Genomic DNA, 21,544 nt, shown 5'->3' with positions numbered 1-21,544 from the left:
AATTAAATTAATTAATATTTTTTATTATTTATATGTTTTAACTAGAAACATACTAAGTTTTTAAAAAATAAATACGTAGAAAAAGAAAAGTAATTGGGAAACAGATCTAAAAATTTTTTAGTTATATATTATTTTTTTTACTACAATTCAATGTAAGAAATGGGATTTATTTACATATTTTGTATGTGCAGAATAGATTATACATTAATAGAAATTGTCATTACAGATGTTATATTTGCGTTTTATCGTCTTTAAAAAAATATATAAAATAATGTATTACTATGTAAAATAACATCATATTAACCATATTAAGGAAATTGATAAAGAATATATATCTCATTTTTATAAAAAAGGATTTTATTATTATTATTATTACTTACAATTATTAATTGGTTTAAATCAATTAACTTGAGTAATCAAAATGATAAGCGAGAATTACGCAGAAAAATGATGACACTTTAAAAGGTGCTTCAAAACAACAAATTTTTTAAAACAATAGTTGTAGTAACAAAAATTATAGAGGGTATATTCTGATGTTAATATTTTTAAATATAAATTAACCAATGGGTATAAAAATGATCAACGTGATGATATAAGTAAGGATCACACAGATAAAAGACAACCAATCGATAATAGTGGTAAAATATCTCCAAGATGGTTCCTTTATCTCCACTTCAGATTTTGGAACATTTGAGTTCCCTTCAGTTATTGTATCTTTATCTACCATCTTGGTTTCATCATCCTTCAAGATCAAAAAACGACTAGTCCTGTTGCTCAAAACAAACATTGTCGTGGATGAGATCCAATTTGGCATCTCCATGTTCATGACTTCCAATTTGCGTAACAAGACCGTTAAGATAATGACAAAAGCAGCCAAAACAACGGACTCACAATAAAAGATAACTACAGGTAATAAAAGTAATTTATTATACGAAAAAAAAAATTAATTATATATTTTATTTATTTATTTATTTTATAAGTTTGATTTTAATACTAATTGTTATTTTTTCCTTTGCAATGTATTATAAACTTTTAAACACATTATTTTGATTTAGTAAATATTTCATGTACGCTAAAGCTGTTAATTATAGTAGATTTTTTGAGATTATATAAATTAGAATTTTTTTTTTGAAACTTATAATATTCATTGATTATTATTTTTTACCTTTATATCCTTTATGAATCTTATTACTCACCTATCTTAGGTATATTAATGCTGTTGTAAGGTAATTGCCAATACACATTGTATAAGCAGAGCAGGTGACAAATAAAATTGACGTTTGCCAATACAACTCGTTCCACCGATTTTAGATCCAGGCAAAGCACCGTTACAGTAAAAAATATCAAAGCTAGAAGGAAACATGAGTACTTATTATTAGCTTTATCCTATTTGGTTCTGCTCTCGCTAACTATTGCTCACCGATGGCAGGTATAACGTTAGTTATGTGTTTTATGCCATGATACCGTGTCAATAAAAAATTGTAATCAATTGTTGGAAAAGTGTCATTCGGACAACATTTATGCGTTTTTATCTCTTTCACCGCGTTTATAAATTTGAAATCCCATCTCGTGTCATTATCGTAACCGTTCATACTAATCTGTCAAAAAAAAATTTTGATTTTACAGCAAGAATGTTTACAGTCAACATAATAAACATTATTAGATGTCTAGATTCTAATGTCTCGAAATAAAATTATTCTTATATTATAATTCTTATTTATATAGCAGTCATGCATTATATAAATTGCTAATTAAATACGTAGTAAGAAAATATTTCATTTTCTAGTTAATTTCAGATGCATTCACTTGATTCTACAATGCAAAAGTTTGATTAAAAGTAATATTTATGTGCAGGGAGAATATATTCTATGTAAGAAAAATTGATTAATTATATTCTATAACTACTTATAGATTAAATAATTGCAAAAGTAAATAATTTTCAATTAATTTGACTTCGCAAATACATACGCCTTCTCTATTTAGCTGATAATCAACTTCCAATCCTGTATGCCTCCACGAACCAAACGTGATACGACATTGATATTTGTCGTAAGGAAAATAGGTGTAATCGGGATCACATTTGGCAACGAATTTCATAGCCGGCACGCAAGTAATGGAGCCCTCGCTATAGAGTAAACATTCCGTCGTAGGTAATTGAAGTTGATCGTCCAAAACATCGCCACTAAAAGAATCGAAAAAACAATTATTTATATTACATAATTATATGAAAAAAATGAGAGTTGAAAAGATTAGTGCACAAGAGGCAATTTATCTTAAAATGAAGAGAAAAAGATAAATTTTCTTCAGTTATTAAAAAAAAAGTCAACTTACGAGTTGAAGACACTCAAATCAGGTGTCCAGATCTCCCAACTCTTTACACGAATAAAATTGATCCCGTCATAATCGCTCGGTGTCCAAGTAAGATGAGGGTCAGACCAAGTCTATTAACAAAATACTTTATTAAAGCAAGGATGAGGCATAATAATGCTTTCTATAAAAATTGTATACTTACAAGTGATACCCAACTATGCAGTGATAATATAGCATAGTTGTCTTCCTGTAAATAAAATAATTTATTTCTTGTTATGCGCGCTATGTGTGATATATATTTTATTTAATAATAATATGGAGTGATAAAAAAGAATAATGAGTATGTGAAAATTAATAGTGGCAAAAACCTTTATTTCATTAAAACACATGTTATATTAAGAAATAGAAAAATTAAATTTATGAAAAAATTTATAAATTTTACATTTTTGGAAAATGATGCTTGACTCGTTATAACTTATTACTTCATAATTGATTATAATTGAATTATATAATTCAAGATATTTTTATAATTACACTCTTACTAATTCTATTAACTTTGGCATCAGCCATAAAGAGACGAGGGTGGCATTGGTCTTGAAATGATTCGGATGGACCGAAGTATCATAATTGCAAAGGAGCTGTCTCTTAAGACGCAATTGCGGTAGTGTTATATCATCCAAATTTTTGCATTTTTGTGCCACACTATACAAATCCGAATTAGCGACAATAAAAGTGTCTGTAAAAAATTTCAAGAGAATTTTATATTAAATTTGAATTGATAAATCAAACACATATATAATGCTTTATTAATATTAATTAATATTAATATTGATTAATATTACTTAACTTTAAATATTATTTTTTATTAGAATATATAATTCTCGTAAGATAATACAATTATAATGTAAATATTATTTTGAGATTTATATGATATATCTGGGATGTTACTAAACTTAAAAAAATATGTAATATCACGATTAATTTTATTTTGTCACAGACAATCGTTTCACGTACTGGATTGCCAGAAAATAACGAAAAATCCAAACACCTGTAGTATCCTCATCTTGATCGGTACGTATCAATGGTTCTGATTCGACTAATTCTCGTCATTATTGTACCAGAATAACTGTCAAACGATTTGTGACATTCGACGATACTGATATACCAGACGCCCCCAAAGTATATCGACCGATTTGAAAACTTTATGATATCCAACACAGTAAAGACAATCGTAATTACAGAATAATAATTAATCAAATTCAACAATTTTTTGATGCTTTAATCTTGCGTTATTATTTTATAGAATATCTTGAATTGATAAGTTTTGCAATGAAACTAGCGATATTTTCGAAATCTTTAAAATGGGATCACAAAAATGAACAAACGTAAAAACTCGCGGTATTTAACGTTTTGATAATTAAATAATAAGAAAAGAATAAAATTAGAAACAATGCAATATAAATACATCGAGACAAGGAAATTGAAAATGTTTTAAATACAGCATGCCGCAAAAAATTTCAGTTTTTTATTTATTGCTAAATAAAATATCAAGCTAACAAATATCAGCTATTTTATTAACAGTTTTACTTACCTTTAATATCGAGATATCTTTTTGCGTTATTATAATTAATAACAATTTAGTGAAAGACTATGGAAATGTTACATACGAGAAATGTTTATTTCTATGTCGTGTACACGCGGTAATTTCACAAAACATTAACATATCACAGAAATTAACGAATATACGGTGCGTTTAATTCTTAGTGCATCGATTTTTGTGCAAATCTCGAATATTATTCCAGATTAGATATAAATTAGCAGGGTTGTAAAAATATGATAAGATCTAATTCTTAACTGACAACATTTTAAATAATTTGTACAATATTCCAATCGGGAACACAGGAAGTGCCTTTGAAACTCTATAATTAATATAATAAATAGTAAAGTATAAAAGCGAGAGTTATTGAGGCAGAGTTATAAATATTTGAAATGACTATAATTTAATGCGATGGACGGAAAACATATTTACATATTTTGTGCAAGTAATCTACACATTTACAAAAATAGCGGTTAAAGCAATTACATTTGCTTTTCCGTCCTTCCGCGTTTTAAAGAAAAAATATTATACGTAATCATGAGAGACGAATTGACACGTTAATCGTCATTTACTTTTAAAGTCTTTAAATTGTTGGGTCATGATCATTATTGTCTATAATTATTTGATGAATAAAAAGTACACATGAAATATTTGCAGAATATTATTACGGGAATATTATTATGGGAATAGTATATAACACATAACAAAAAAGTTAAAAAAATATTCATACAATTAAATAAAGATAAAAATATAGCATTTAACGTATCAAAACGTCTTATTTTCCGAAACGCGTCATCTTGCCGATACAATGTTCTCAGCTGTAAAATAGCAATGATCTTTATTGCGTAACCATACGTAATAATTACAATATAGATTTCACAGATTCGCTCTGTTATCGATATACTCGTCATCGTCATCCGCGAATTTGATGCCGTCCTCGTTTTCTCGGATCAGATCGTAGAAGTCGCGCGATTCCACCTTTATATCGCTTTCGACCCCGTAATCCGGACTCTGAATCTCCTTCTTGGACAAACTGATGTTGAGATTGTCCGTCGTCAGTCTTCGAGCTGTCGCTGGCGAGTTTAATCGCGGCCCCGAGAATTCAATCATTGGAATATTAGTACAATCCGACAATTTATTAGTCTCTTGAGGTTGCGTGAACTGCATGAAATCTCGGTATTTGCACTGGCCACCCGTTACGTTCAGATTCGTCAGAAGGATATCCGACCTGGAACCGTCTTTGGCATCCTGAAGATCCTTCTCTCTGCCATCCACGCATCCTTGTGTCTTCGAACTCGATTTACCGGACAATTTACTGGACGTGTTCTCGTTCTTGAAATAACGATTCCTCTTATCCTCTTGGGAAACATCCTTCGTCTTTTGATTTACATACGACCTCGAAGTAGCGTGATGAAGTATTGCGTCTTCGGCATGCCTCTTCGAAGTCTGCTTTGATTTCTCCGTTTTATCTTCCGATTTCGCTACGTTATCGGTGATATTTACATAACTACCTTGCCGACTACCTTTCGATGAAGCATCTTGCTCCTGGGAGAGATCGAATTTAGTGACTTGAAGGCGATTAGGAATGATGCATTGCGTCCTGTCGGTTGCAAGCTGACTGCACAAGGATTCTTCACTCACCCGGGTCCTGGAGTCTTCCAGGATCCGGTGAATCGGCAGCAGGCGTTCGTTCAGCCTGACGGCTCTGCTTTCGCTGCTGATGCTATCCTCGGACAAGGCACTACCGCCCGACGACGAGTCGTTCTTCGATGACGAGGACGAAGACGTCGAGTCTTGGCGCTTCTGCTCGAAACTGCTCAGTCTGGTCTCCTCGACACTAGAGGCGAGCTTTTGTCGCATTCGCCGATACTCGGCCGGAGTCAGGGTCGCGCCCTCGGTGATCTCCTCCGGCAGTCGGAACAATGCCGGGCTCGCCGTCGTGCCTTGAAAACAATCCGGTTGATCCGCAGATGGATCTTCAGAATCCTCAGACATCGACAACGGGGGAATCCATAGGAGAAAAGCTGGATCCATACCTAAGTACGAGCCCGGCGCGGCGCCGGCGTTGGCTACGTTGTAATCGTAATAGTCCAGTTCCATATCCGTCTCCGGATTAGTCAGGCTGAACTCCGAGCCCGGTCCTTGAAGCAGCCGCTCGCGATTTCGACGATCCTTCGTCTCTTTACCGCTGCGTAACGTAGAAACGCCTGACAGTGGACTGCTCGTCGACGAATCCTGATAACAATTTTACGGTCTTTTCAGAAGACGGCATAATTCTTCGATTTCTTTCTCAATTTCTTCGAAATTATGTTATCTGGTTGTGCATTTATATAATTATCTTAAATTTCTCATCGTGTTCAAATTGTCTCGATTTGTTCAACATCTATTCTCAAACATTTTATTATTACAATAAAATATTGTTATGTTATTAAAATTATATAAAAAAATATAGTTCTACATCTCATTCTTGATTGTATATACTAACTTCTGTTTTATGTCATTTCAGATAAAATACACATATAATCGGATTAAATTTTCTTTACCTTGGATTGCAAAGGATTGAACGAGCGATGAAGTCTTGCAATATGAGGGCTGTCGGTGATGCTCGCTGTGTTTTCACATCTCGTATCGTCCAACATCGGCTTGTCCGCTGTCAGGCTGTTAGATCCCAAAGTGCGTAATCTGCAATATGTGAGTAACATACAAACTATTAATTATCCACACAACTGTCAGAGATATTCCAAAATATATATAGCTAACGATAAGAGAGATATATTACTTGAAATATTTTATCTCTAACAAAAATTTAGTTATATTTAATATACAATATTATTTTATATAATAATTGTTTATTGCATGAATTATGACTCAAGATTTATTAATTTATTAGATATTTTGCGATTTATATTGTCCAGCTATGTGTTTTACATAGATATTGTTAGAATAACATATCTTTACACATAAAACCTGATAAATTAATTATAATTACTTGACTGGTTGGGCATATTTTACTTCTGGCTGGCCAACTGCCATAATGGCCGATATTATCGATGGTGTTTCATCATTAATATGCAGTTTGTTTGGTATTATACTTGTCTCCATAGAGCTTTCTTCGTTATCTTTCATTTTCAAAGTAGTAGAGCTCAAGCTGGTTTCATCCTCATATCTATTACAAAAAAAAATATATATATAAAACGCGATAATGTAGGTCGCGATAAAATATTCAACGAGTTGATAGTGTATAGAATAAATAAAGCATAATATCAAGTAATATTTATGCATTTTTCATTATAAATGTTAAAGTATTAATTGCAATATATTAATCAGATAAATTTATTACTTACTCTGCCAATGTTTCTGAACTATCATAGCCATCCTCTACCGCACAAGGAGCCAGTTTACGTTTCGAAAGTCTTGGTGTACATTTCCTTGGCAATCCCACTAAAGACGCGACTTCCGAGATTAATGTCGTAGAAGACATCGATTTTACTCGTTCCATCGTATCGATATATTCTGAGAATGAATAATTCGCATATTTTTAGTAATTCTAATATTTATGCTTATAATATACTTGTTGTAATTGTAATTAATTCAATTTAATTTTAATTGTGTTTATCTTTAATCTTTAAGTTTGTAATACGCAGTAATTTTTACCACCTCAACTATCTGTTTTGTTATAGTAAAAGATATTCACCGGACTGTTCGCTCAGAGTATCCAAATCTTCTGCGATATGATACTTTCTATATTTCAGTGCAAATTGCAATGCTAGAAAAATAGATATAAAGAATATGAGTATCAAAATAGATGCTGTCGCCAAATGCGCAGGTCCCCAGAAGATCCATCGCTCGACAGTAGGGGTGGAACTCGTTTCCGAGGAAAGCAACGTCTTATTCTTTTCGTATAGTTTCTCTGAAAATAAATTGTGTAAATTACACAAGCATATCGAATAATTACAATTACACTTTTACAATGATGTTATAAATTAAAGGATATGATAATTTAATGTAATTAATAATTCTATTAATTTATTTAATATCATAAGATTTATTGTTGAAAACACATCACTATTAAAATTTTGTTTTGTTTATCGTAATTTATGTTAATTCATAAGCCTTACGAAACATGCTCGCGTGTCCCAGAAAACCACCCACGCAGGAATCCCCCGAAGCAGTCGACTCGTCGCTAAAGAACTCCAACAGCAAATTTTGACCCGAGGAGAATATCGTTCCTGTGGGCCCGCTCTTGTCAAACGCAATATCCGTCAACAGTTCCGCGCTTCGCGAATCACCGTCGCGGGCGCGAAAGTATTGTCCTGGACAGGGAAATTGCGTTTGGTCCAAGTGCAGTCGGATCACGTAATCCGATTTTGCCTACGCAAATTGAAATTAATCGATAGATATCTCGTCTTAATAATCAGAAAGAGATAAAAAATCTTATACTTGTTTCATCTTTTGCGATTAAAAGTATTTAAAAAAAAAATTATATTCTGTTTCAAATATAAAAATAATACACTATATCCATACAGAGAAAGAATTTACCTGCAGCAGCCAGAAGGATCGACCGGGACAGGCTTGTGTATTCGCCGCTAGGATCTTATTTAAGATTTGATCATGGAAATTTATAATACAACCGCATCGACACTGAAGGCCGACCTGAGCTGTAACTTCCGGTCTTGTGGCCGCTAATGTCGTTCCGTGTCGACACTCCCATCCCTCAGTGTTCCACGCTTCCTGAAAATCGATTCTGCCGGTGCCGCCGCACGATTCCGTCTCGACCGCTTTTCCCTGTTTCAGAACAAGTGTGTTATTAGCTTGCTTGTGATTGTCGTTCCTCGATTATATCGTTAAATTTACCTGACAAAATTTCGCCCCATATTTCGGGGGTGGTGTATCGCAGAATCGATATCGATTACGCGTTCCACCCACACAGGAGCTGCTGCAAGGACTCCACGCGCTCCAAGGACCCCAACCGGCCGCATCGTTTTCTGCGTTAATAATTAATATAAGAAAGAAGAAAAGTATTTATATATTTATATATAAGGAGATATGTGTTTCAGAAATCGAACACTTTTGTCTCTCGACACAAAAATTGCTTAAAAACTTTGACTTTGAAAGAGTGGAACATGTTTTATAATCTTCTATATTATTTTTAATCCATAGAAATTTAATTATCTTAGATTATTTAACTTGATCCGTTCAATTATCCATGATTCAGAAATTATAAGTTTGATGTTGATATTTATAACTCGGGAAAATTAATTAAACATAACAATACAATATACTAATCAAATTAACTTGTGTTTCAGATTAATTCCATCGGAAATTGTATTTATCCTATCGTCTCTTTTGACCTAGATCAGACAACGAACAATCGTGAGGCTCGTTAAGAAAATCAAATTTACGTGTCTCACGATCTCGACGGTAACTAAGAGGTGATAAATCTGCCGAGAATAGAGGCTTTTAAACGAGCGCATTTGCATGTCGCTTACCTAGAAGCGGGTAAGTGGGTATGCACGCGAGCTTTACTTCCGCCATCGCGCCGGTGATCGCTTGGCTCACATAAACGAAGCAGTACTCGATGAACTTCTCGGTGAAGATATCGCAATCGAAGTTCAATGAATGCTTGCCCGGCGCCGCCTTCAATTCCGCGATATAATGCAACGCGGACGGCGGCGCCAGGGAACTCACGTCTGCCCGGAGGCGGCCATAAACACGCACGCGATCGCCCTGAAGACGACACGCTGGATACTGGAAGAGGACTGATATGCCCGCCGATCCCTCGCAAGGATAGATCGATCTTGCATGAACGTTGAAGTTGAACTCGTCGGACCATTCCACCTGCATGCAAAAGAGGAGAGAATTGCAGTCTTATAGATGTTTTTCCCAATTAATTTATTTAAAGTGCAACAAGCGCGCAAATTGTACATTAATAGTTTACTATCTTGTAATAATCACTTTTTTAATTAACGTCCTCTGATGATAATTTCGTTTTAATTACTTAGAGTTAGGAGCTCAATTACCTTTATGTACGCGCTTGTCGTCGGCGCGGAAGGGTTAATGTCCGAGGCCTTTAATCTAAGTGCGTAATTTCCGGCTAATCCGAAAAAATCGCACTTTAGTTCGATGACCTTTGGCGAGGTGAAGCCGTTTATTTCTTCGTAATAGAGCACCTAGGAAAATATAAAAATATGAGAGAGTGGATTACGAGGAATTTTATCATTTGATGAACGCAAGATTCTTGCATATACTTTTCGCATACATGGTTTACATATATGATTTATTACTTTTACATATGTAGCACTTACTTGCGTGCGGCTGTTATTCTGTGGATCGCAGGCGGCGGGAGTGGTACCACAATATATGAGCTGCAAAGTATAAGCCGCTACGGGGACGCCGTTGGCAGGCACACATGAGATTCCATTGTACTTTATAGTCGCTATTACCGGTTGACTAGGATATGTACCGAAGTGTTGGGATTCCAGGAGCAGAGAAGGGATTGGCCACTTTACATCTAAGGCACTGCTCATCTAAATTTCATTCCAATTATGATAAATTCTCCTGGCATCATTAATGTCACACATGTAACGTTTATTAACAGTTCATTAATAGTCTTCGAGAAGAAAATGTATAAAACCAGAACGTAAGTTTAAATCTTGATTTTTTATATATACATTTTATTGCAATTATATATTTATAATTTTTTTCTTTAATATTAGCTAATGTGCTCACCTCAATTTCAGGCAGCCCAGCAATGGCAGTGTTGTGTCTGGCAGCCACGGTTGAGAACTTGTACTGAAGTCGTAGTGTATAAATTCCGCCACGCGAGAAGACACCACAAGGTATTATCACAGAAATATTCTCACCCTTATGCGGTAAGGTATCGAGAGGAAAATCACCAATCAATTCTGACGTGAGGCCATCGACATATAGTACTCTGGAAACAATACGCGAACAAAACGCACGACATATGTAAATGCAATTTGTAATCTTATCGTTTTAATCGTAATTAATTCTTCTCTTCTTCTTCTTCTTCTTAAAATTGTAATTATTATTTTATCATTATTTTATGCCTCGAAGAAAATGTTAGGAAATATTTGTAAAAATTATCTCACGACTCTCTGCAGACGTGTAATTGTAAATGTGATAACTTTATTTTATCGGTGTGCTTTTTTATTTTAATACTCGTTGTCGCACTTATTTAAGCATGTGTGTAAATTACGGAATATTTCAAGACGCTTTACGTGTTCGTTAAATTGTTTTATGGCTTTCTTACATACCTAAGCACGAGCGGTTCGTGACTCCCATTAATTTCATTTTTCTCCGGATCGATTTTATCTTTCTCATCTTTCTTCGTGCCATTTGTGTCGTTGGTGACCACGGTATTGGTGAATATCATGGAAGATTCTGTTTCCGCCGAATCTAGGATCAAAACTGTCACATCGCCGGACAAGGCTATATGGGACGGAGGAGCGACAACTTTTAACAAAATCGGCTCCCTCGCGTCTACTATCGATCTCGTGATACCTGAAACCGGTAAACACGAGTCTAAAGACTGAATACTTCCTTTATTAATAGCAATGTTGTTAATCAATAATTAATTAATTAAATTAAAAAATGTAAACGCAGTATGTTATCTAAAATTAGATTTAATTTAATAGAAACATATGAACAAATAATGGTATTTTAACTACAAATTTAATATTTTATACAGCATTATTATTTTTTAAATCTTTTACATTAAATAATTTTAGTACAATTTTTTATAGGGTACGATATTGCATTTCTTATATATCCGCAAATATAAAAGTTTAATGATTATTACCGCATTTTAGAAGAAGGATGATTAATAATCCCAATGATATCCGTTCGGATGTCCAATTCATGTCCGGCTCTTCATTGATGACTGCCAGGGCTTAACCGAGATATTTCGGTGCCCCGGACAAGATAATAATTCTGCGTCCCTATTCTGCTAAGAGTGATGAAAAAAATAGCATTGAGAATTTTGGCAAAGTTAAATTGATATTAAAGGTACACAGGTAATTATTATAGCTCAATTAAGCTAATGTAATTCTGATACAAAATAATTTTAAATAAAGTAGAACATGCTAGATTATATTCAAAGAAAATAAGCCAACGTAACCCAGATTATGTCACGGTAAGCCAGAATAATGGATGTTTCCATAAAATCTAAAATATTTTTAACTCTGGCGATAACTATCGTGCACACCATGCGATTTAAGCATTACGTGTTCTTAGAAAAATGCCACATTCTGATTATACTTTAGCGTTTTTTAATAACATTAAAGAATACTTTATATAATTTAATGATATTTTCAATTTTATTTTCAAAATGCAAGTGATCCTCGCATATGTTAATGCAAGATATATACGCTGCTAACTCTTAGATGCAAAGGCAGTGTCTCTTATATGCAAATAAGCTAATGCTGGTAGCAGGATAATTTCGCTTTGGGCCAACGATCAAAGTCACCGGGCGGCCTGCGTGCGTGCGTTTTGCACCCCCGCGTTTCGCTTCTGAAAATCTGCAGCCCTGTATAATTGCACGTGTTGCACCCTTAGGGCGACCCCGCAGTCGCTTCTCGGAGGGAAATCGAAATCGGGCATCGTCCTTTCGCGTTCGTATCGATCGACCGCGTCCCTATACCGTTTCAGAAAACGCATGTACGCATACATCCATGTCGACCGTAATAAAGGATACGATTTTTCATATCTAAGATAATGTTTGCAAAACTAATGAATAATATAAATAACATTTACAAATTTGATGATTAATATATTTAACATAGAATTTTGCATTTTTAATGCACAATAGGATATGATATAAAATGTGGTAGCTATGAGAAGAATATTTTATATAAATATTATTTATATAAATGAATCTTATGAAACTTATCCAGGATTTGATTAATCTCCAACCGTTATCAAACATCTTAACATATTTCTCAATAATAACATAAAAGACCAAAATAAAAGATACTTTTAAATATTTTCTTAATCTTTATGTGTTTTTTGTATCCAGGATTTGATTAATCTCCAACCGTTATCAAACATCTTAACATATTTCTCAATAATAACATAAAAGACCAAAATGAAAGATACTTTTAAATATTTTCAACATATTAAATAATTAAAAATTTTTTTATTTTTAAGTGAAATATCTTTAAATATTTTCTTAATCTTTATGTTTTTTTATAGGATATGATATAAAATGTGGTAGCTATGAGAAGAATATTTTATATAAATATTATTTATATAGAAATCTTTATGTTTATTTTTTAGTTAAATTTATTTTAAGAATATTCTTTCCTTTCAGCAACAAATTATTTAAATTTTTTCATTTATTTTAAGTTATATTTTAAACTATATATGTGTGTGTTTGTCTAAATTATTTTTCAATGTATACAGATGTTCAAAAAATATTTGCACATATCTGTGAAAAACGTGACTGGTCTCCGCGGGGTGTCTCGAACCCCCTGAGGATTCTTTTCACCGTGGCGTAAAAATGGATGGACCCTTCCATAAATGTGCTTGTTAAAATCAGGATTTCTCGCTGCCTGCGTTCCTCTTACCGTTAATTTACCAGAAACCACGATCTGTACATGAATCTCTTGCTACTTAAAATATGATAATTAAAGAACTAGAAAAAAGTGTTTATACATATATAATATCACTATTAATTAAAGAAAACTATATTGAATTAGAAACTGCGGAGAACATTATCACTTTTTATATTACCTTTATTGTAATTTGTTTTTCTTTTTCATTAGGCAAAAAAGTAAAATTATATTGTATTATTACTTTTTTTATTATTTAATTAATTAAAAGAAGTTATTATATAAAATAAATAATTTGTTTTAGCATTCTGTTTAATATTAGTATTCAGAATTTGCAATGACTAATGTTAAGATGATAAATAATGTCTAATGTAGACAGTCCACGTGTCGGAATGATGTAGGAAGTGATATTTGGCTTGATTATGCAATTGGAATAATGAGTTTGATGCCGTGTGCGAAAGGGAATACCAACCGCACGCAGACAGACATACATTGCTTATCGCTGCAGACATGCATGGTGGTGATTAACATTGATATATTGAGATAAACATCGCCCCTCTATCGAAGAGGCGCCATGGGGTAACATCGAGTGCTTTAAAAATGACAGTCACAAAACATGCAGAAAATATATCTACAACTTGTAGCGAAAATAAACTCTTTTAATTTTTTAACGGTATTTATGTAAATTATTTTTATTATTTATATCATATATTGAGTAAGAATATATTCTTTCCCAAGCAAATCTTTAACTCAACTAAGAAAAAAATGTATTCGGAAAGTAATTGACAATATTATTTATATTATTTATGTTCCTCTGTGTTTAATTAAAAATCTCTCTTGATCGTTAAAATCTAATCCGTGATTTTATTTTCTAACGCAAAAAGAAGATTTGAATGAAATATTAACTCAAAATTAAGTCAATGCAATTAATTAATGTAATTAATTCTAGGTCTGTACAATTTTATTTTTACTTAAAACTTGAAAGATCTCATTCATCATCTATGGTCTCAATTATTTCTAAATGAATCTTATGAAACTTATCCAGGATTTGATTAATCTCCAACCGTTATCAAACATCTTAACATATTTCTCAATAATAACATAAAAGACCAAAATAAAAGATACTTTTAAATATTTTCTTAATCTTTATGTGTTTTTTGAATATCAACATACTTTACTCACATAGTGGCCTTATCCGGATGCATTCCTCATCTTTCCCAGCGCAGTTTGGTCGCATGGGATCAAAGCACAGTAGATGAGCTCAATCGTCAGCTCCGACTTTATTGATCGATCTTGCCTCTCATCGATTCCGCGCGCAACGATGCGTCGACAAGCACGTCTTGCTGCCTTGCCGTTAACCGAAGGACGGACCGAGGGTGCGCGGCTACTTCGGCGGCGACGACCTTCTGGAATCGATATCGAGAGCCCGGCCACCACACGCAAAATTACCGATTCGCCTATCCACGCCGTACAAACACCCTCGCGCGCATCCCTCGCGCGTTCCGAGGGTCAACCCTCCACGGACACGAAATTATCCTCCCGCCGAAAGGGAGAACGCCGACAGTGTTTACGAGACGCTAAGAAACTAATACTACTTTTATTTTTCTTTCTCTTTTTCCCCTTTTTTAATAAATAAGGAATGTAATGGATTTTAATTTTTCTTTTTCTAATAATTATTTTGTTATAGATTTGAATTCTGAGGATCTCTCTTGAGAAAAGCATCCATAGCCACGATGTTTGAACTTAACACAACGAAAAATAAATATTCTTCGCCATATTCTTCGATCGTTCCTTTGGGAGAATGCTGTCAACACTATAATGATGATGACACCGTGGAAGTTATACCACCTGAGATCGAGACAAGATCTAATAATTCAATGCATAGCTTATTTTTTACAACTTTCTTTAATCGAATTGTTTCATCATCACTGTCACTTTTTTATCGTGTTAGATTATTTCGAAAATTTAAGGGAATCTAATAAGATTCTCGCTCGACGACTGAGGGGTCCCGTGGAAACGCGAAACGGGGAGCAACTGCGCCGGGACGACGCGCACATCGCGACTAAAGCCGGGGTTGCCGGCCACCCCTCTCTTCCTTTATCGCAGAGACGGGGTCGAATTGCCGCCACCACCGCCGCCCGCACCCCCGTTTATCGTTCGGGGTGCGCCTCGAGGGTGAGCATTATGACAGAAGGTTGGCTTCTATGAATGAATGCCCGATCTATACAACGGCGCGCCACGTCGTTGCGTGTTTTCCAAGCCAAAAAGGCAAGACTGATTCCGCCGAGGATGACGATTCGATCTTGCCTTTCTAAGGAACGATGAAAAGGTGATTGCGAAGGCGCCAGAGTCGGGGATGACTTTGAGCAATATTGGCGCTTCGTAGAAAGCGAAGGGATGATGTCGGTAACGTCAGACGAGAACGACCAATGTAATATTTACATTCGAGAGTAGAAGGAAGAAAATTATTTATATGCTGGATATATATAATTATATTATATATAATATACGTTATATTTTTATATACATGTCGAAATTCGGCCGTAGTAGGTTTCGATTACCCTATATAACGGTCCGTGGTATAATAAAACGAGAAAGAGCCTCTTCTCGCCTTATGCTCTCGAGAGAAGCAAAAAATTGGTACATAGTTGGAAAGTTTATGTTTTCTTGTTTAAAAATATGATTTTATTCTATAATAAAAGTGAAAGTGACTATAGATCGTCGATTTTATACAAAATTTATTCTAAATTACTATTCTAAATTATTATTCTTAAAATTTACATTCATTTTGCGTTGAAATGTTAAGAACAGATCTTTCTAAAATGTGATCTTTCTAAAAAGAGAGATCTTTCTAAAATTTACATTCATTTTGCGTTGAAATGTTAACTGATGAAAGTGAGTAACGTCGAATCTCAACCGTCAATTATATTCGTTCCGCGAGCGAATGATACACAAACGGATGTTCTGCCGCAGACTGGATCTAACTGTGACGTTATCTAATTATGTCAATGCGAGCGCGAAGAGATCTTTCTTCCAATTATAACTGTGAAGAGAAGATGTATACGAGGCTTTGATAAAGGTGCTAATATGGCGTAAAAACTTGAAACTTGCACGTTGAATAATATGAATAATTTTATGCATTGTATTTTGTGTATATATATTATGAAATTTAAATTATATTAAATCTGGTACTTAAATAAATATAAATTGGTAATGGTAAAATACACTAATAAAACAAAAATTTATTAAAAAAAAAAATTCGAATATTTTTTAATAATTATGATTTAAAGGATCATTACAAAAATAAAATAAAAAGACCTTGCTAAACGAGAAATTATCGAAAGATCACGGGGTCTGTTCTTTGCAGCTGAACTGGCTGCACTGGTTCAGAGTTTATCTTTTTCTCTCCCCATTGGAAGGAGAAGGATGGGCTCTGAACTGGTGCAGCCAGTTCAGCTGTGAAGAACAGACCTACGGTTACATACTCGAATCGCGGTACAGCTATTTGTCATTACATCGGTTTATAACGTGTTGCATGTTACTGATTGCGCCCTGGCCGTCCGTGCGGTATGTTTGCGAATATTTTCCGCAAACGCACCGCGTACCACCGAATTACGCAATGCGTTCAAGCAGATCGAAAAGTCCGATTTTCCGCATCGGCGATCATTCGACGATACCGAGCGCGCCAAATTAGCGCGATCGGCAAAAGGCTAGAACGTTTATGTAACGGCGGGGAGACAAGTTGATTATCCGTAATTCAGCCGACGCAAAAATCCGTAGAAAGCACCTGCGGAAGGTATAAACTTGGGACCTGGGTACGACAACGACGCGTGGCGGACCGGCGTTGCGGTCAACCAGCACGCCGCCGATTATTATCCGTAATCCCGCCGTTGAAAAAATCCGCCGGGCACCTTACGGAAACGCAAAGTGGAGGTCTCTCCGCGACCAATTATCCGCAATCGACGACGGTTACTAATGGACGCGTTATGGAAATTCACGTCAACTCCTCGAGGGCGCGCGCCTTCGGTTCTCTCGAGAGGAAACCCGAACGACACTCTTAACTATACTAGTATACACGAAGAATTATACTAATTTTAACGATTTCTACATTTATGCAAAGTTTCTAAAAACTTCTTTTCGTTTTACAGCACTTGTTTCGGACACGGCATACAAATCTATATTACAATCTGTAATCTTCCAGCAATACGCAAATTTATATCATTCGAGCTTATTTACTTTTCATATAATATAGAAAGCTGTATATTTTTAATTTTTCTTTGTCTCAGTTATTTTTAACTATTTATATTTATAAAAGTATATATATAGAAGAAAATAAAATTAGAAATGACTCTGCTTATTAGACTGTGCGATAAATAAAATTTTTTTCCGTTATCTATATCATATGTAGTAAAAAATTTTGATCTAAAAAGGAACAGGCTTTCAGCCGACGCAAAAATCCGTAGAAAGCACCTGCGGAAGGTATAAACTTGGGACCTGGGTACGACAACGACGCGTGGCGGACCGGCGTTGCGGTCAACCAGCACGCCGCCGATTATTATCCGTAATCCCGCCGTTGAAAAAATCCGCCGGGCACCTTACGGAAACGCAAAGTGGAGGTCTCTCCGCGACCAATTATCCGCAATCGACGACGGTTACTAATGGACGCGTTATGGAAATTCACGTCAACTCCTCGAGGGCGCGCGCCTTCGGTTCTCTCGAGAGGAAACCCGAACGACACTCTTAACTATACTAGTATACACGAAGAATTATACTAATTTTAACGATTTCTACATTTATGCAAAGTTTCTAAAAACTTCTTTTCGTTTTACAGCACTTGTTTCGGACACGGCATACAAATCTATATTACAATCTGTAATCTTCCAGCAATACGCAAATTTATATCATTCGAGCTTATTTACTTTTCATATAATATAGAAAGCTGTATATTTTTAATTTTTCTTTGTCTCAGTTATTTTTAACTATTTATATTTATAAAAGTATATATAGAAGAAAATGAAATTAGAAATGACTCTGCTTATTAGACTGTGCGATAAATTAAATTTTTTTCCGGTATCTATATCATATGTAGTAAAAAATTTTGATCTAAAAAGGAACAGGCTAGTCTAGTTAATTAATTCGGGTTATTAATGTGATTCAATTTTAAAGGCAAAACAGATGATGATTCTCGTCGAGATACTTTTTCGCTCACCAATATAAACCTACTCAAGGCTTGAAAAAACTCGACATAATAGACAGGATTACGAGTTACGTGCTCTCTATATCTGATTCATCTCTCTCTCTCTCTCTCTCTCCCTCTCTCTCTCTCTCTCTCTCTCTCTCTCTCTCTCTCTCGGTATGCACAAAGTACACCTGTTATTGCGCCAAGCAGACGTCCGCTCAAATTATCATGCGTGCCACGCAGGCATGCGTAACTGGAAAATGACTCGGTTTGCATAACTCTCGGTCAGATGTTTCCCTCTCGAGGCTCGAGGGTCGAGGAAGCGCCGAAGGAGATCCGGCATACATTTATCCTTCTCCACTCGAAAACCCGCGTGTGTCCGTCGCGCGCGATTTGCATCCGACCAGCTGCTCCTCACGACCGGTCGATTTGTTTTTCCACCGTAGGCCGTACGCGATCTCTGTCTCTATTAACCGTAAATCATAGCTCATGAAAGCGACTCGGGCGAGTAGAACGATGAAAGTAACAGTTTACTTGCGCTCTTATGCGCGAACGTGTAAAATAGAGCGTGCGAGATGTAATAAAAGCGTCAACGTTCAGCCCCGTTTAAATCATGTGGATAGATTTCCGTGATATATCGAGATATCTCGTTTATGATTTTGTAAAAAAAAATTAATCTCGACAAAAATAATTCGCAAGAACATATAAATAATATAAGTCGGTTTTCTTTAAGCTGACATTAAATATTTATTTGAGATCTTTGCAATCTATCTACTTCTAACATTCTTGCTTCTTTTCAGCTTCAACAGTACTTTTTTTATTTCGAAAAATGGAATCTTTTAGATGGTTAATTTTTTTTTCTCTTATATGTCGATATGTGTATGTGATATACTGCTCAAATTTAACGTATATATTTTTATGTATCTAACTGACACGAATAAAATGTGCTAAAGATTAAAAATCAAAATATTGTTTTCAAACACATCTTCTGAGGAATAGAAAAGATACATGTACTGTTATGAGACCTTGAATTAATATCCTATTTATTTTTGTAACATTATCCTGCCAGTTTTAAATTTGTTTATTTTGTGACAATATCGTTTCAATGTTGTTTCTATATAAATACTTCTTCTTCTTTGTTTGCATGGCTCCGCGTTAGATAGCTACCCGACACACGGCCAGTATAATCAGATAAAGTACACGCTCCGCACGGTATCTTAATTGTAAAAAGAAATTTGTGTAGATATATTTGCTGTTTGATTTATTCTGTAAGTATTTTATCGTTCTACTTTGTATTCCTTCCAATCTTTTAAGGAGTTATGTCAAAAATATATACAAACATTTTGAAATTGTTGTGTTTTATGTATTTTATACATAATTTAAAAAAAGAAAACATATACTATCTAGTTTTTATAAATACAATCACAGCTAATAGAACAATGTGAGACGAAAGTCACGGTCATATAATATTAATTTTGTAATATAGCAATTAATTCGTCTATAATTATACAACATGCTTTTATGTATTTCTATATTAGCTTTTTTTTGTAGGTTATTGTAATGGCCACTAGGGAAGAAATTCAAGAATATCTCGATATAAGGGATAAAATCGATGTGAGAGTAAATGCTGTTTTAAATAAAAATGTATCTATAGATACCATACCAGAAGGTGAAGAAAAGAATATGATAAAATTAACAGTAGAAATTGTAAAAAGAAAAAGGGTATATTTGCAAGAAAAAGAATTATACGAGACAGCAATAGACGATTATAAGGTAACAGAACACTCCACTAACCCGACACCGGTAATAAAAGTTGCAGCCAAATATAAACTTGTACCTTGGATTCTTAGCAGAGAAATATTTAAACATACTACTGACTCGAATTATGTATATACTAGAGATATAGAAGAAGAATTCATTTCATATCCACAGGAAGAAGAATTATGGCAACATTTAAAATCGTTGGTAGAACAAAAATTCATATCTTGCTCTTGTAGAGCTTGTTTTTTGCTAGAATCCTCACTACATGCTTATAAATATCTCAAACGGTGGAAAATAGATGAACAGCGTTACCCGCTGTGGTATTTACTTAAAGCGGCATCAATAGAATGGATACAAAGATTCGAAATGAGGCACCGTGGCGAAATTTCTGACTTATGCAAGAAGTCGTGTAATAAGACCTGTAGTGTAGCACCTGTAGAACCTGTATGTAGTACTAGCACGAGTAATCAAAACAAGCAAAAAAATAGAATATTCTTAATGTAAATGGTAATTTTTAATTTTTAAACCGCAATAGACGAATGACTGAAATGTAGTCAAAATATTTAAAAGTAATTTAATTAATTGATTAATTTCAAAATACATTCGTATTTATATTATTAATTACACATATATTAATAAATTTTTATCATTTTCAATTAACAGATTTTAATTTTTTTACATCATGTTTTTTGTTGCATAAAAATTTGAACAATTTTTTCCCATATTCAATCCAATGATCAATATTAATAAATACTGACAATAATAAAAATACATGCAAAACGCCAAAGATCAGTTTTTAATATCCTCGAAAAAAAAAATTCCTATAAATCATCAATTTTTCCTAGAGTAGAGACAGAGATTCCTTAATCGAAAATATTCGCACAAAAGCGGTCGTTCTAAACCGTTCTACGGACGATTGGTTCGCGTCGCTCATCCTCTCCATATGCCGATCGATCGCGCGTCTCCGTTTTCGAGAGATCGATGATCCTTCCTGCCGATCGCCGATCACGAGCGACAAGGTAATTTCCCGATTGGTCCTGGCAACTCTCGGCATCGAGTTGCCCTTGCGATCGGCCAATCCAGCGGCGACCGTTCCGCGTCCGGGGTTAACGCATTCGCGATCGT

At 34.5% G+C, this 21,544-nt stretch overlaps 2 protein-coding genes across 2 annotated transcripts in view; one reads left to right on the top strand and one right to left on the bottom strand.

The window, feature by feature from the left end:
• Nucleotides 1-12,620, bottom strand: part of LOC115235286 — a 21,291-nt gene extending 8,671 nt beyond the window's left edge. The window contains exons 1-21 of the mRNA XM_029806957.1: nt 12,404-12,620; nt 11,185-11,435; nt 10,637-10,841; nt 10,213-10,434; nt 9,928-10,077; nt 9,397-9,745; nt 8,762-8,892; nt 8,447-8,692; nt 8,026-8,278; nt 7,602-7,817; nt 7,252-7,420; nt 6,897-7,073; nt 6,451-6,589; nt 4,788-6,142; nt 2,853-3,012; nt 2,513-2,557; nt 2,332-2,441; nt 1,969-2,182; nt 1,421-1,598; nt 1,197-1,349; nt 570-903 (exon numbers count right to left, since the gene is read on the bottom strand). Of these exons, the coding sequence (XP_029662817.1) occupies nt 570-903; nt 1,197-1,349; nt 1,421-1,598; nt 1,969-2,182; nt 2,332-2,441; nt 2,513-2,557; nt 2,853-3,012; nt 4,788-6,142; nt 6,451-6,589; nt 6,897-7,073; nt 7,252-7,420; nt 7,602-7,817; nt 8,026-8,278; nt 8,447-8,692; nt 8,762-8,892; nt 9,397-9,745; nt 9,928-10,077; nt 10,213-10,434; nt 10,637-10,841; nt 11,185-11,435; nt 12,404-12,598 (5,252 nt within the window). The 5' untranslated portion in view covers nt 12,599-12,620. The remainder of the gene's footprint in view (nt 1-569; nt 904-1,196; nt 1,350-1,420; nt 1,599-1,968; nt 2,183-2,331; nt 2,442-2,512; nt 2,558-2,852; nt 3,013-4,787; nt 6,143-6,450; nt 6,590-6,896; nt 7,074-7,251; nt 7,421-7,601; nt 7,818-8,025; nt 8,279-8,446; nt 8,693-8,761; nt 8,893-9,396; nt 9,746-9,927; nt 10,078-10,212; nt 10,435-10,636; nt 10,842-11,184; nt 11,436-12,403) is intronic.
• A 7,152-nt stretch (nt 12,621-19,772) lies between these two features.
• On the top strand, nt 19,773-20,923 carry LOC115235294. Its single transcript, XM_029806964.1, has 3 exons — nt 19,773-19,926; nt 20,210-20,431; nt 20,591-20,923. The coding sequence occupies exons 2-3, from the start codon at nt 20,219-20,221 to the stop codon at nt 20,921-20,923; spliced, it is 546 nt and encodes a 181-aa protein (XP_029662824.1). The 5' UTR covers nt 19,773-19,926; nt 20,210-20,218.
• Nucleotides 20,924-21,544: the final 621 nt, after the last annotated feature.

This window comes from Formica exsecta, unplaced genomic scaffold (assembly GCF_003651465.1).
Source record: "Formica exsecta isolate Colony F162 unplaced genomic scaffold, ASM365146v1 scaffold218, whole genome shotgun sequence".
NCBI classification, from domain to species: Eukaryota; Metazoa; Arthropoda; class Insecta; order Hymenoptera; family Formicidae; genus Formica; species Formica exsecta.
This window is presented reverse-complemented; position numbering and strand designations above follow the sequence as displayed.

Excerpts from the sequence above, each read along its gene's own strand:
- LOC115235294 (XM_029806964.1), top strand. The coding sequence starts at position 20,219 with ATGGCCACTAGGGAAGAAATTCAAGAATATCTCGATATAAGGGATAAA. Across the intron at positions 20,432-20,590 it reads CAGCAATAGACGATTATAAG|GAAGAAGAATTATGGCAACA; the intron begins GTAACAGAACAC and ends TCATATCCACAG.